The 17125-nt window shown below is 37.3% G+C and overlaps 1 protein-coding gene across 1 annotated transcript; it reads left to right on the forward strand.

The window, feature by feature from the left end:
- The first annotated feature begins 16011 nt into the window (after nt 1-16011).
- LOC133731349 (KDEL-tailed cysteine endopeptidase CEP1-like) lies at nt 16012-17125 on the forward strand. The gene is made up of 3 exons (XM_062158742.1): nt 16012-16300; nt 16524-16657; nt 16877-17125. The coding sequence occupies exons 1-3, from the start codon at nt 16012-16014 to the stop codon at nt 17123-17125; spliced, it is 672 nt and encodes a 223-aa protein (XP_062014726.1).

Here is a 17125-nt window from a genome sequence, read left to right on the forward strand (position 1 = left end):
TTCATTGTTATTTATTTCTTTGTTAAAATTTAGGAGGCCCAAAACTTAATTTTACACCCTGTTAGGTTGTTATATTAAATAATGTCTCAATCATCATTAGGAATAAAAGATTTATTATATTTATAGGATAGAGAAAGGTGCATGTACATATATACATTATATGCAGTAATACAATTACCCTAAGGTCAAAGAAAGTAAATATTTCAACTTCATTAATTTAACTTTTTTTTTAAGAATATCATGTCTATATATATTAATACTTAGGCCAGAAAGTACCATTACATATCCTCCCTCTACCATCTCTGGGTAGATAAAAAGTTTGTGAAAAACCACAGCGATACATAGATTAGGTCCGATCATTTGACCGTACCCATAGTCACTTATTTAAGCAAGCCTAAAGGTAAAAACTTATAGTTGCCCTAAAAACAAAGGTAATAGAGTTCCCTAAACAAAAGGAATTATTGAAAAAAAGACTAAGTAAAAAAGTCAGCCCAAAATAGTAGCCCAACAGCTCCAAGAAAAGATCTAACTCAAGCCCAACAATGAATTTAACTTTTAGTGTAGAACATCTTTTGAGTATCTTCAACAACGTAAGGTATATTTTAAGTTACAATACTAAAAAAATATAATATAGCTATAGCTTTAATAATTTTTTCTCCAGCAATACTAGTTATTTCAAATGGTTTATCAAAGGGTTATTATCACAAATGGTACCTGAACTTTTCCTCCATTTTATCGATGGTACCTGAACTTCAATTTTGATCACAACCAGTACCTGAACTTTTCGATTTCATTTTAAATGGTATCTAAGGCCACCTTCGGTCACTATTCCGGCCAAAAAACCCAAATCTAAAAAAATAAAAAACAAAAAAACAAGTTCAAGGAAAGTCTATTACCAAAAAATCATCACTATATATGATCGCAACCCTTGAAATCATCGAAAATCATCACTATGATCGCCTCCCTTGCCGTTTTTAGTCGGAATAGTGACCGGAGGTGGCTCTAGGTACCATTTAAAATGAAATCGAAAAGTTTGGGTACTGGTTGTGATCAAAATTGAAGTTCAGGTACGTACCATCAATAAAATTGAGGTATAGTTCAGGTACCATTTATGATAATAACCCTTTATCAAATCTTAAATTTCCCTTCTGGATAAAGAGCAAAAAAAAAAAAAAAGATAGAAATATAATTATCCAAAATTCATAGCTATATATATAGCTACCCATTTTACCAAAAGTTATATTTAACTTTTCTTTAGATAATCTGTTGGAGATGCTCTTGGCTTATAGTTATAGTTTTAATTTGAAACATCTTTAGTATAATCTCTAAATTTTAGTTTTAAACATCTTCGGTCTTATTATGTGAATATGCATATTTTGGTTATTACGTTTTGTTATAATATTGTTGGATTTTGAGTTTATAGATTTATTTTTGGAAAACTATACTTAAAAAAAAACTGCGTACTATAATTAGAAGGCCCAACTTTTAATATTCGCCCCAAGTTTGAAAATCTCAGGTTCGGCCCTGGGTTCCTAGGTTTGATCTATAAATATTCAATGATTTTTCCAAAAGTGGCGCCTTTGGCAAGAGGTTATACTTTTCATTTAAGAGTATATGCTTTGATCTCATTATTGTATGTTCCCGTTGAAATTATCATGGCTATGATCAATTACATGCTAGTCTTGTTATACATTGACACCCAAAAATTCAAAAGAAGTGTGCAGCGTTTATTTATTGCGGTATGACGTGTCAAAAATTCCACACGGTGACTTTCTATTGGTGCGTCAGACTATTTGCCATAATAAAACATGGTTTTCCTGTAGCACTAAAAAATTTGTGAGAGAGAGAGAATCGGCAGAAGAGTTGGATTGAAACTAAAACTCTATTATAGGATAGAGACAACTTTCCCATTAAACTTGAGTGCTACACAGACGACTTTCATTTTGATCCAATGGCTTACCAGATGAATGATCAAGGTTGGTTCTCTAAACCCTTGTTGATGTTCTATACATGTTCTAATGTTTTCATGGTTTGATTCTTATATGACATATAATGGCATTGTGTTTATGTTTGTGTGATCTTAAAGTAAGTACAGTCAAACAGACAACGCCAGGCAAGATAAATCGAAGAAATGTAAATGACGTATAGGCTGGCCAAGCACATAATCATACAAATCTATGACGAATGAAGAAAAAGCAAGCTAGCTAGTAAAATCGGCCAAGGCAGGCAATCACTCATTTCATACGGTAATCATGCGTACAGGCTGGTACATAATCATACAAATCTATGATGAATGAAGAAAAAGCAAGCTATAAAATCTGCCAAGGTAGGCAATCACTCATTTCATACGGTAATCATGCGTCAATGCAAGTTATTCAAACAATAAAAAATAAAAAATAAAAATCCAGTTACAGTAATCAAGTTAAGCCCACTTAATTTATCGCAGTATTCAAACTTGCCACCATTAACTTGCATTCAGTTAAATGAGTTAACCATTAAAATTGAGGCTCCCATATCCGATCATCGGTCCCTTCTACACGCTCCACTGCCAAAATAGAAGTTGCCATGATCAAATTTATCAACTCAAAACTTGAGCATAGAGTATCTCATCTGAAGCAAAAAATGTGCAAAACTCATAAATGCAAGCATTTACGATCCAGCAAGCATTTTCCAAACTTTCAATGCAATAATTTCAAACCCAAGCATATCGATTCTCAAAACTAAATCTGAAGCGATATTGTTCCTACACCCAGACATCTAAATGTAGAGTTCATTCTCTACAATCTAGCTTTACCCCATTATTGCTCACATACCCTATGTATATCTGATTGAAGGCCCAAAATCTTGAAACTAAGCTATTAATTTCTCTCACAAAGCATAACAAAGAAAAATCATATCAGATTTTCTAGAAAAGAAATCTTTACCAAGATGGACCCACAATGCGTAGAGGCAAATATGAAATCAATGAGTATCCAATCCTAAATGTATATAAATCCTATATAGAGTAGCAATCATGAAATGCCATGCTTTAATACGTGGTACTTGGCCTAACTTTATGAATTAATATATCATGTCAAGCTCGTGGTCATGCCACCTAGACATCATGCCAAGTACATGCTCATGTCAAACTCATGATCAAACCAGCAGATCCTTGACCAAGCTCCTCTATACGATCATGCATCCAACAAAGAACTAACAGCAAGCATATATACAAAGGCTAGTCATTCCAAGCTCTTCTCTTGTAATGTCGTATATCCATCAAAAACCAAGTGATAGTTAAGCCAGACCAATACTTACAAGCACATGCTTTTAGTGGCGAAACCAGGATTCTAAAACCCGGGGGGTCCAAAATATAATTGATAAATATTGGTATCGAGCTAGGTATTTCCCTAATGGTGACTTCTGGTCTAGTGAGCTTTCTTCATCACCTTCTGCATGCTGGAGGGGTATACATGCAGCAAAACATTTTTTGAGGAGGGGTGTCCATTGGCAGGTAGGGAATGGGCAGTCAGTAAGGATTTGGGAGGATCTATGGATTCCAAGACCCTCTACTTTTCTTCCTATTATTCGTCATGTGGATGGCCCAGAGAGGGTTTCAGATTTGTTACTTCCAGGTTGTACTTGGAATCAGGCTCTTGTTAATCAGTATTTTGTAATTGAGGATGTGGATTTGAATCTTTCTAGATCTCTTAGTCAGCGTGATGTACCCGATCGTCTTATTTAGCATTATGATAAGAGGGGAAGATTCTCTACTAAAAGCGCTTATGCTTTGGCTTTTAGTGAACTTCATGACAATGGGGTAGCTACTTCTAATCCAGGTAATCTTTCTTCTTTTTGGAAGCAGATTTGGTTTGCTCAAATTCCTGATAAGGTTAAAGTTCATTGGTGGAAAGTTTGCTCTTCTATCCTTCCTACAGCTGCTAAGCTATGCACTAGACGAGTCTTAGTCCAGGACGTTGTAGGTTTTGCAATGATCAGGATGAATCTATTAATCACATTATAAGGGATTGTCAGTTTGTAAAGGATCTGCTTTCTTTCTTCCCTAAGTTGCATGGCGTCCTACATATTGATTGCAATGAAGGCACGTCAATTGTTACTTGGTTGGCATCTTGTTTTGAAGTTCTCTCTAAAAAGAATGTGGCCCTTTTACTGTTTGTTGAATGGTTTGTATGGAAGGAGCGTAATCTGAGAGTGTGGTCAAATAAATTTGTTTCTTTGACCCACTTGCAGTTTCAGATCATATCCTCCTTTATGTTGTTTCAGTCTCATTTGGTTACTACTCAGAGTACTTCTGGGAGGATTAGGCCAGGTTGGTCCCCGCCTTCTTCAGGCTGGCTTAAGGCCAATTGTGATGGTGCTTTTGATTTGTTATCTAAATCTGGTGGGATAGGAGTGGTTATACGTGATGCATTGGGTGACATTGTTGGCGGTGCATATGCATCAAGGTTAATTCTATTGCCGCTCCTGAAGCTATAGAAGCCATGGCTTGCAAGGTTGCTTGCTCCCTAGCAGTACAATATCATCTTTCTCCCATTATTTTTTAGACAGATTGTCAGCACTTAGTCTCTTCTGTTGAGACTGTGGGTGAAGAAACCTCACCCTTGGGTCGTGTTATTGAGGATATCAACTCCTTTCTACAGGTGCTAGTTGGCTCTTCTTTGAGGCATGTGTACCGTGAGGCCAATACAGCTGCCCACAATTTAGCTAAACTTGCTCTACTTTCTTCTTTCAACTTATCTTGGAGTGGGCATGTCCCTCCAGATATTAGAAGCTTTATTGCTTCCCATTGTACCCATTGATTGGTCAATATAATTAGTTCGTTTTTTCCCTAAAAAAAGAAAAGAAAAGAAAAAGCAACAATTAAAGACAAAGAAGAAAATAATAATTAATTGTGAGTATGTTTCCATACCTAGAATTCTTCTCTATATTGCATGAGTTTATTTCCTAGCTTGATGCATGATTATGTATAATTGATGTAGTTCTTGGAAACCTAAAGGGGTCTCCCCCCAGACCCTATGTAGTTCCACCCCTGCATGCCTTTCAGTGCTAAGCACTCTCATTGCCCGTTAACGACATTTGAGGCAGTCACAAGCTCATGTCATCAAAACACACGCCTAGGACATGTTCAAGCATGGCTATATATCACTAATTGAATCAATTCAAAACGAAGCAAGCGAGTGAACATCATAGTGTCATACAAGCTGATTCCCTTACCAGACTAAATTTCTTACAAGACATATATGTCTCCAGCAACTAACCAAGCAAAGAAACCAGAAAACAAAACACGTTTCACGAAATTGTGCAAACTGGAGACCGTATTGTCTACATATACGGTGAATTAACTGTTAAGGTGATAAAAGAGAGTCAAAGTCAAGAAATAAGTCAAGGTCAAAGGTGGATACAACAGCATAGTATAAATAGGGATAGGGTGCGGCTATTGCCACCCTACCATTTTCTTAGTTCATCTTACAAATATTTGAATTATTGAAAGATTATATTACCCAAGTGCAAAATGACTAATAAGTACACTAATTTTCTAAAATCCAAATATGTAAGAAAAAATAAATATATAAGTAATTAATTAAATACAAATACTACTTAATTTCTCATTGGATAATATTAATCTTTATCTTCTCAACCCAAATTTGAACTTATTACTATTTTTTTGTCTTTTTGTTGCTTCCTCATCATTAACATCGTTCTCATCATTAACATCGTTAATTCGTTATTCAATTCACAAAATCATTACATTTAACTTCATCAAAATCTTTGCAATATTCTTTGTGAACACTGAAAGTAAAAATTTAAAACACGAAGAAGAAAAAAATCAATCTCTTCTTCATTGATCATAGTTGCAAATTTACTAATCTTTTTACATAGATTGAAATAGAGAACATTGAAATTCCTGATAAAAAAAAAAACATTGAAATTGAAAGAAAAAATTTTAAAAATGGGAGTAAATCAGATTATGATTTTATTAGGAAACTTTAATAAATTTTAATTTTTTTATGAGTATAAATTAAATGAGAGATTTTCATTAAAAATATTTATTTTCTAAAGGATATTCTTGGAAAGAGAAATGGGTTAAACAAGTAAATTTAATAATTGAAATTAAAATGTAGGGTGTAATGAGCAAGTAAGGTAAACAAAGAATTGTAGGGTGGCAATAGCCGCACCCATAGGGATAATCTCTTTTAGCATTTTTTTTTTGAGAATGTGGCTCTTTTAGCATAGTTAGCCGCAACAAATTGTAAAAATTACCGACTATCAAATACCAGTTGCTTCTCTGTTCTTCTCTCTGAGTTCTTCGTCTTCCTCACAAGGTTAGGGTTTCATTTCTGCCATTGTTGCTTAGCTTTTCAATCTTCTTTCATCATGACTATGAATTTTAGCATTAACCACCTTTTGTGCAAATTCGACATTCATTACTCCTCTCTAATTTCTCCCAAAGAATGTCAAATAATGGTCAAGGATGATCATATGTGGACGGAGGGAGAGCTTTTGACTTTCTCCAAGGCCTCCTACACATGTTTATGAATTCTGCATTTTTCTCTTACGAGTAATCAACAAATAGATTCTTTGATTTGATATTGAAATTATAAGCATATATCTGAATGGTGGGTATCTAAGCATGAAGAACAAGCTGATTCTTTGATTAGATTTTGGAATTCTTGTAGAAAGTACAGTATTGCAGAATAAATTGTAGAACTTGATTAAGTATCGTCTGTAATGAAATTAAATTAAATTGAAGGAGCGTAGATCTAAATCATGAAGGAGCTTCATGTAAAAATTTTGCTCCCTTCCAATCAAGGATTGAGTTTGAATCTGGGTGACCTCGATCCAAGAAGAATGAAGCAGAGAACCAGAGATGAGGATGAGATAGAGAAGGGTAAATCATTCCATGGTGGTATTTTTTGTTGGAATTCTAAGTATGAATCTAGAGGAGGAAGAAGATGAACAAGGAAGAAAGATTTTGAGAGAAAAGACGAAGAAATTACAATTGTATTGACACAGTAGCAGTTTCTACAAGGCTGAGAATTAACATGATGGAAGAAGAATCAATTTTTGTACTAACAGAGACTTAAGACCCTTAAGACTATTCTAGCTAAACACGTGTCCACTTCTGGATCATATTCTTCATTACCAATTATACTCTTCACATCCCCCCTCAAACTAGTGCTTGGGGAACCAAGAACTAGGTTGCAGCAGAGATATAACCAAAATTTGTCTCAACCAGGAGGAATGAGTGGTAGTGCCTGACATAGCTCCATAGAACAATAAGCCTGCCTACAATTCAGTAGAGGTCTTTCATGAGGAGTACAGGGAAGCTGCCAAGTGCCTTGTCTCAACAAAGTATCAATTTCTTTCAGTGTCACATTGTTTCCTCCCTTTTTCTTGTCAACTGTACGAAATTCATAATTGTTTTCCTTTGCCAAGGCTTGCATTTTCTCTCTTTCTAACCTGTGCACATTATTAAGCATGATCTTATCCAAACTACCTTGAGCCCCTTTGGTTCCAGCCTTCTTATTTGTTTCCGTCGCACTAGCATTTTTCTTCATGTTTTCTGCAGCATTCTTATTCAAGTCAATAGCAGATGTTCCTGCAGAGTTCTTCTTGGCCTCTTCAAATTCCTTGTCAAGTTTTGAAGAATGTTTAATCAACATACTTTCCAAGCTGTGAATAGTCTCAGATGATGTTTTGTTTCTCTCAGAATTCTTCCGAGGTGTTTCACAATCTCCTCTTGACTTTTCCTTTGCCTCCTCGATCTGCTTCTCAAACTTTGAACCATGCTTCAAAATGATAGTTCCCAATTCTAGAATAGTCTCTGAGGTAAGTTTGCTTTTATCTGAATTGGCATTCTCATCGACAATTCTATTGGAATTTCCCACAGTTTGTTCCTTAGAATCATTCCTTCTATTCTTGGTTTCTTGCACTTCTTTTTCAAGCTTAGTTATTTCCTCAACCAAAAACTTGTCTAAACGTGGGAGTTCTGATTTAATTTCCTTCCTTCTTATCTGCCCATCTGAGAAGTATTCAGGCTTCCCTGCCACTTGGGGTGTTTGGGAAAAAGTTCCAGCAAGGATATCATTACCAATACCATTATTCAACACATATCTAGGATCAGAAGCTGAAGGGGCACTAGATGTAGGACTAAGTATACCAGTGTTGTATGAAGAATGACAATTTGCAGGAACATTGGGAATAGCAAATCCAAGGCTTGACGACATAGATTTCTGTGGTAGAGCATATCCAAAGTGTGTAGTGGAGGCAGTAGGTGATGTATTGTAGTGATGCACACTTGACACTCCAGGAACCATATTAACATCATGATGTATAGGAGCAGATACAACACAATTACTAAGGTACGGTGATGAAAGCAATTCATGAGCTTGTGCAATAGGATTAGGTAAGCCATACTGCATGTTTTGATGTGTTGGATTTGATACACCATTATGTGCAATCATAGCAGTAAAGGGAGATAAATGGCGTGCCTTGTGTTCAACTTCAAACTCAAACTCAGCAGAGAGCAATAAACACCTAACTTCTTCCATAGTAATAAAATTCTTGCTTCTGATAATTTGCCTTGTATGAGCATATTCACTAGGAAGGCCAGCTAAAATCAATGGTTTGATATCCTCATCTGACATACTAACACCAATAACAGCTAACTGATTTCTGACATGTTTAAACCGCAACAAATATTTATCTATACAATCTGATCCTTTTCGAATTGCTTGCAAATTAGATTTCAACTGCATAATATGGAACTCAGAAACAGTAGCATATCGTTGTTTAAGGGTGAGCCATACCTCCATCGATGTCTGACATCCAATAACCAGAGTAAGTGCATCAGCAGAAAGCGAAGCTGTAATCAAACAAATCACATAACTATCTTGTTGCAGCCACTTTTCATAAGCTTCAGTGTTTTCAACAGAGAGAGAATCATAATCGCCCCTCTGAAACTGTGGAGGGCAAGAATAAGAACCATCTACAAACTTGAGCAATCCAAGACCACGAAGGTAGTGCTGCATCAGAAAATGCCAAGTGGGGTAATTTTTATCATCAAGACGAACAGAGATTGCACTACAAAGTTGATTCGAGGTCGCCATATCAGATCTTGAGGTGAATCAGCTGTGAGCAACTTCTTGGATCTTGAAGATGGAACAATTTTTCTGGAACTTGAAGATGAACAGCTACAAATCTTGCGACTATTGTATGATGCAAAAGACTGAATCTTCGAAAGAAACTTCAAAAGAAGAGGAACTGAGAAATTGAGAATGAATAGCTACGTACAAATCTTCTTGAAACTTTGAGATATACAAATCGGGCTTTGGTTGATGATTTTGCTTCGTAATTGTACAGAAAATTGGTATTTGATTTGGTAATTGTACAAATCGGAATCAATCTAGGGTTTTGATCTATTGAAATTGGGATATTTCTTGGATATCAAAAGAAAATTGTAGCAGAAGAAGAGTGACAGAGCAATGGTCGGGCAACCATGGGCTTTGATACCATGTTGGAATTCTAAGTATGAATCTAGAGGAGGAAGAAGATGAACAAGGAAGAAAGATTTTGAGAGAAAAGACGAAGAAATTACAATTGTATTGACACAGTAGCAGTTTCTACAAGGCTGAGAATTAACATGATGGAAGAAGAATCAATTTTTGTACTAACAGAGACTTAAGACCCTTAAGACTATTCTAGCTAAACACGTGTCCACTTCTGGATCATATTCTTCATTACCAATTATACTCTTCACATTTTTCATCACAATTAATCCCTTTTTTATTACAACAAAAAACATCAAAATTCTTCTAGAAATCGACGTCCACCCTACGAAAGGATCTCACAACCCTCAAATTTCATCCCCTCTTCTAAGATACCATCGAAGAGAGAACATTTATATATGAAAGTAGTAGGGGAATAGGGCGACGACTCATCCTTGACCCTAATGTGAAGAAGATAATTAATTCCTCCTACCACTTGACTCTCACCCTTGAGAACGCTCTGGAACACCAACTTCTTGTGGGATTGTTTGCTGATTTCAGAAACTGCAAACTCCGCGATCTCTTTCAGATAGGGTTTGTTGATATTTTCGATGGGGCCCCAACCACCGTCGAACTGTCGCCGGAGTTGGTCAGCAGCGACAAAAGGGGAGAGGAGGAGGAGGAGAAGGCAGTGACGCATCATCATGGTGACCGTACGTTGATTTTCTTCGTTCAAGTTTGGCTTTGGAATGGAGAAGGTGGTGATGTAAGGAAAGAGATCGAGTTGTCGGTAGGTGGTGCAAAGGGTGCTGGCGTGATGGTATATATAAAGGGTTCTGGGTTTGTTGGAGAGGTGTAGGGAAAGAAGAGAAGAAGAATACGGAATTACAGAGGTAGAGTCGAACAAGGTTTCCTTGTTCTTTACGTTGATGGACATGTGTCGCAATAGGTTATTGCTCAATCACCAATGGGTACAATTTGTAACTCAATTGGATCGAGGACTCTAGGTACTGGGATTTAAATCCTCAGGACTCGAAACTTAGGGCATCAGTCTGAAACCAAATGTACCTTCTTCAATCTTTTCCATGAATGGACGCAAAGACCTCAAAGTCAAACCCCTTTTTGCTCATAATTCATTTGGAACACGTACAACTTTTTCAAATGCACCCATTTTCTTCTTCTACACTCCCAAATTTCCCAAAACATGTTAATACGCCGCATCTGTGTAAACATCCCTTGCTTTGTTCTTCAGCAAATAAACCTCCCCTTTTGTTGTTTAAGGCATATCAGTAGGGTTTACCATCATGATGATATATTATTATTCGAAGGTAGAAGCGTGCCGCTGGTTTATGATCTTCACAGCTTGTAATGCACCTACTTCTTAATCAAGCTGGAATTTCTTGGGGCATAAGTTATGACAGCTTATTGGATACCCCCTGCTTGCCTCCTGTACACGGTTCTGGGTACTGTGGTCCGTAGACTAGTCTGATTGGATTGGATGGGAACTGAATAGGTATGTTTTTCAGTTTTGTTTTCCAGTCATAAGATATCAATCATGTCACAATCAAGTATTCAAATGACTAAAAATTATGGTTGTTTGCTTAGCTTCTGTTTCTTTTCTTTTATTTTTGGAATTTTATGACTATTAAGTAAGAATTTATGAATTTATACACACACACACACACACACACATATATATATATATATATATATATATATATATATATATATATATATATATATATATATATATGCGCACATTTATTTGTGTGCTAGCTTGTGCCATGGAGTTCACAATGATTTCTCTGCTCTTGCCCTCTATCTGTTTGTTAGAATCCCTATGATGTTGTGAGGTGTGATTTTCCATCTTGTATGTGCGATTTTCCATATTCTAATTCATAAAAATTCCTCTCTGTGCTAATATGCGCACCTCTATTGTTGCAAATTTCTAACTCAGCCACTATTTCTATGTCAAGTTTATATGAGAGAAACAAAGTGACAAGCTTACTAGGTTATGCAGATGGATTTGTATTACAAGAAAAGGATTATTCCGAGTCAAAACTTAAACTAGACTATAGCATCTTTTAAAAAAGTGATTAGAAGAAGATTTTAAAATGCCACTAATACTGTTAGAGTACCCTTTTTCAACAGTACACAAGCATTTTCCTTGTGAATTCAGCAACTTCAATAATTAGTCAAAGGGATCTTAACTTAATCCCCAAATTCTTGATCCTTACCTGACTCTGCAATCTAATGATATTATATGCCCATATTCTTCCATAAAATACAATTCAAAGATCTGCACACATCATCTTTCATCATTTCTGTTAGAGGCTACTTCTAGAAAATTAATAGTTTAATGGCGATAGATGTAAACATGCATATTAAAACTGAACTTACACTCTAGTCACCAATATAAAATGCAATATAAAACACATCTTCTACTCTAGCCAGCTTTCAATTCTTCTTCTGCTCTGTTTCTTATGCAATCACCATGAATTTCAGGAGGGGTTCAATAATATAAAATGCCAAGTACATAGAATCTACATTGATAAAGGGTTCAATATTAATGCATATCTTAGACTCTAAACCCTAACTTAATCTGTAGCTCAATCGGATAACTCATCGTCTGCAAGTGATACAGAATTTTTTAGCTCCTCATTACTAGCAGGTAAAACAATTTGAAGATTAATTATAGGTCCAGAAATATAGGTTCATATATACATGCCAACTCTTATAAATCTCGCTAAGGAGAATAACTCAAACTCATTTATTGGGTATCAGAACATGAATATCAATGACATTTCAAAAATCATGAAAAAGATTGACTTTGTAATACCCCGAAAAATCCAAATTAAATTCCGTGGATTTTTTAGAAATGATTTCACGATAGTGGGAGCGAGTACGAGGCTCGGAGAAGTTGTGGAATTAGTTCGAACGATTAATTTTCGAAAACGAACGTTATTTAGGGGCTCGCGAAAGTTGACTTTTTATACGTTCAAAATTTGGGAAAACTTCCTTCATGAAAGTTGTAGAGCTTGTCGATACGATCTTGTGCATATGTGGAACGCAATATTCGGAGTTCGTATGAATACGTTATGAATATTTGAAAATTGAGATTTTTCTATAAATAGTCAAAAAATCCAAATTCTGTCATTAAGGACAGAAAAATTGGTTTTTTTGCGGAACAGCCCCCGGTTCTCTCTCTCTCTCGCTCGAAAACCCTTCCCAGGTCGGCCGACCCGCTGACCCGACCCGGCCCCATCTCTCTCCTCCGGCGTTCTCCGGCCACGACCCGGCACTCACTATGATCGCCGCAAGCCTCCCAGCTGCCTGGTGCCCTCCGCTTGCCCCGCCGTCGTCGCCAAAGCTGGATCGAAGGAGCCCAGCCGTGCGAAACCGACCCGACCGGAGAACCAGTTTTCCGGCGTCTCCTCGGCCGATCCTTCCTATTTTCGTGATCTCCTCCTCCCCCTGATCATCCTCATATCCTCCTTGCACGACGATTTTGAGTGTAGAGTGAAGGATCACGAATTGAAAATTCGACGTCCCTGATTCAATCTGGAAATCTGATCAGACGGCCCAGATTAATCCAACTTCCAAGCATGATCTAGGACGATCTAGGCCGAACCAGACTTAGCTCCAGGTATGAAAGTTGATCACCCTTTTATTTTGAAGAAGTTTGTAGTTGACGACTTTTGCATCGGAGGTGGTTGACCCGGCGTTGACTGCCGCCGTTGACCACCGGTTGACCAGTAGCTTGTGGCGGCGCGTGGTGGCGCGTCCAGCCATATTTTGGTGTTTTGTTTTCAGTTTATTCATCTACGCATCGATACGGTCGTTTGGATATATTATAAGGTCATTTTGGAGAAAGTTGATGCATGCTAGGGTTTCGGTTTTTATGCATTACTTTCGGTTTACGATCTGCGAAGATCTGACCGTCGGTTTTGCTTCAAATTTTAATATGTTGATCGTATGACTGTCCCGATGACTTTGTGTGGTCACGGGCGAAGATCCGACCGTTGGATCTTCGTATAATTGAGAAATGGTGATTCGGAAAGCGATTCGTGAGAATCCGACCGTCAGATTTTCGTATAATTTTGTGGAGATGTTTGTAAGGACGATTCAGGAAGATCCGACCGTTGGATCTTTGTGATAATTTTGGAGGATGATCCTGAGGGCGATCCGTGAGGATCCGACCGTTGGATCATCGTATAATTTCGATCCGACCGTTGGATCATCATTAAATTAGAATCTGACCGTTGGATTGTCGTTTGAGTATGTTTTTGAGTTGTTGGCTAAGTTAAGGTCATGTTTGATTAGGTGATTGACGGTCTCCCTTGGGTGAGCGGTTTCGGTGTGTATTGTGTTGAATTGAAGACGCAGCGGGAATATCGAGGTGAGTAAACCTCACGTGGTTCATATTACGAACCGAATAAATTTAATTACTTTATTTTGTCGTAATTGTGTGAAAATATTTATGAAATAAATATTTGTTTTAAATCATATGGGCTTGATCAACTACGGTCCATAGGTAAGTAAAATGTATTTAAACTATAAAAATGAATTTCACGATTTTATTGTGTGGACTATAGTTGGTATTAGTGATTATCCCTGAGCGGATAATTACGTATATATATATTTATGTGGAATATATATATGGATGGTGTGGCATTGTGGTATGTGGATTATTGAATTGAATATTTACATATGTCAGAAACATATATGTATTGGTAGAATTGTTGTGATGCAAACAATATTTGTGAGTGAGTTCATATATTGTTTTTGGGTATGACTTTTCGGGAAACAATATGTCGTGGGAAATGGTATTTCTATTGTTTTGAAAAGTGTTTGAGGATTTGAGGAGTTGCAGGTTGTGATTTCTCCTTTGGGTTGGGAAACATTTTCAGGTCCGGTATGACCATTTTAAATGTTTTAATCTGACGACCGGTGGTCTGAGGATTTGAGAGTCACAGGTTGTGATTTCTCCGTTTGATTTGTTTTAACATTTTGGGTCCAGTGCGACTCGCTTAAATGTTTTGATCTAAGGGTCAGGTTGGCCTAAAGATCCGGGGTTTGCAGGTTGCATCCTCAGGCAATATATCGTAATTACGCCTTTGGCCCGGTTAGTGATTTCGATCAGTTAGAGCTCTAGTCTGTCTGCCAACGTGTCCAAGTTGGACCGGATTTTCATAATGATTTGTTAGGTTAACATTTCCTATGATTTTGTCACGATGTGACTTGTAAGAGTCCTTTTGGTAAAAGGTGTTGAGTTTTGGATGGATTTATTAGTGTGAGTTGATGATGTTTTTAATTAATTTCCTTGTTAATTCTTTTGTTTAAATTTCTATTCTTTTTCTCTTTTCTTCTTTTTCGGTTATATTGTTTATTATCTCTATTTATTTCCTTGATCATTTCTATGGTTCGATTTCCCGTTTATTTCTCGTTTTCATTTTATTGTTTGTTTTTAATGTAATCTCCTGAACTAAATTATATGCAGGGATTACTATGACTTCTGATTTTATGCGTGTTGGTTATTTCCTGAATTAATTTTCTATGCATGATTAATGTTCTTATTAGTTTAATTGGGAAGTGCAGTGATGGATGAGACTTGTAGAAAGTTGAGAAATATTATTCCGTATTGTGGGGATAAAGACATCTTGTTAAGAGTAGAGATGAGTGATTCATTTGATTTCTTTGTGTGTGATTTCAAATGATTTGGAGTTGATGATTTTGGTGATCGATTATCGAGATTGTGGTTTTCTTTGTGGATGTTGAAATTGTTGGTTGTTACTTGAGTTAAAAGTACTGTGTTATAATAAATCAACCATTCTTTCTTTTACTCATACTGGCTGTCAAAAGCTTACCGGGTTTTGTGTTGTTGCAATCCCGGTACACTATTCAAACGGTGTAGCGGATAATCCTACAGGACTGGAGAATTCAGGAAGGTGATCGAACCGTGTAGAGTAGCTGCCTTGTAATACTCTGATTTTCAGTTGTGAGGTTTGTTATGCTCATTAGAGCTTTACAATTTACTTTGTACGAGTGAGTTGTAATAATTAACTCGAGGTCTGCGAGTTTTGAATTTGAGCGTGAGTGGCGAGGTTGTTTCTGAGAAAAAAAAAATTCAGAACGTTTATTTGTTTAAGTTGTTTAATTCATGTTTCGGATTTGAATTTGTTATTCAAAATTCGGGGCGTGACAGACTTGTTGCATCTGTTAAATATATATGCTGGTGCAGTAGTGCCTAGTGAAACCTCAAACTTCACCAAAATATACCTCCAAGCGAATATAGGGCCTAATATGAAGAACAGAGAGGTTTGAGGAATGGTGCAGTATCATAAGGGTCCAGGACCATTGGAATCATGTGGCCCATACATATATAATAGTTACCGCTCAACAGTCAATATGCACTATCAGCTTACAATTTTCGACCTGAACTGTCGGAAAACTGATTTGACATAAAACGACAACGTTGCCAAGATCTTCGTCAACTGGATCATACAACACGAGTCTCACAAACATGAGCGCTTTCAGATATTCAAAACCAACTGGGAATATGTCGAAAACTTCAAGAAGCTCAGTAATAAGACCTATACCGTACGTAGGTCTCAATGAGTTCTCTGACTTAACCATGGAAGAATTCCGGGGGACATTCCGGGCAACTTATGGCTGCAGCATAGATCCTATTCCCAACAGTATCCACTCAAACTCCACCTCCTCATCTCCTGATGTCAGCATCGAGTATCTTGACTATGATACATGCGATGAAACAAAGGATTGGACGAAAGAAGGATACGCGACCCGCCCTGGCATGCAAAATACATGTCGTAATTACCAAAACCCGAGCCAATTAACCAACGTATCAGTACTGCTTTCGAGTTTCGACCATATATAGCTAGCTAGTTTATTTAACATCTCATGGCTGATGCTGTTTGTTACTTTGTTTTGCACAAACTAACTAAGGGCTGTGTTGTTTTTTGTAAGTGACTTCTTATTTTTCTTTCCATTAATATTTCTCATGCATGCACGAAGGTTCATGCTGGGCATTTGCGGCCGAAGCAGGAGTGGAAGGGATTGCACATATCAGGAACAGAGAAAACCCAGCTCGACTATCCTCGCAGCAGCTCGTTGATTGTGATGAGAAGTATAACAGGGCTGCAGAGGCGGTCTCGCAAGATATGCCTACGACTACGTAGTAAGGAACGGAGGCATCACCAGTGCCGAAAATTACCCATATACTGATTCGGAAGGACAGTGTGACCTCGCTAAGGAAAAACAATTTGATGCAAGTATCACTGGGTTCACTCTCGTGCCGCCAAATGACGAGTTTGAGCTGATGAAGGCAGTATGCATGCAGCCGGTATCGGCCTGAATTACGTTGACAGGTGAACTTCAGCGCTACACACACTGGTGGAGTATTCAGTGGAGAGTGTGGAACGGAGTTGGGGCACGCTGTGACCATTGTTGGAATGGGGAAGACTGATGACGGCATTAAGTACTGGAAATTGATGAATTCGTGGGGTGAGATGTGGGGCGAAGGAGGGTATATTAGAATTCTCAGAGGAACTGGCAAGCCAGAAGGTCATTGTGGCATAAATATTGAACCTTCTTATCCCGATATTGGTGACCCTTGA

This window comes from Rosa rugosa, chromosome 2 (genome assembly GCF_958449725.1).
Source record: "Rosa rugosa chromosome 2, drRosRugo1.1, whole genome shotgun sequence".
Taxonomy (NCBI): domain Eukaryota; kingdom Viridiplantae; phylum Streptophyta; class Magnoliopsida; order Rosales; family Rosaceae; genus Rosa; species Rosa rugosa.

Coding starts and splice junctions, on each gene's coding strand:
- LOC133731349 (XM_062158742.1), top strand. CDS start 16,012: ATGAGCGCTTTCAGATATTCAAAACCAACTGGGAATATGTCGAAAACT. Junction 16,301..16,523: donor AGGATACGCGACCCGCCCTG/GCATGCAAAATA, acceptor GCATGCACGAAG/GTTCATGCTGGGCATTTGCG. Junction 16,658..16,876: donor ATAACAGGGCTGCAGAGGCG/GTCTCGCAAGAT, acceptor TTACGTTGACAG/GTGAACTTCAGCGCTACACA.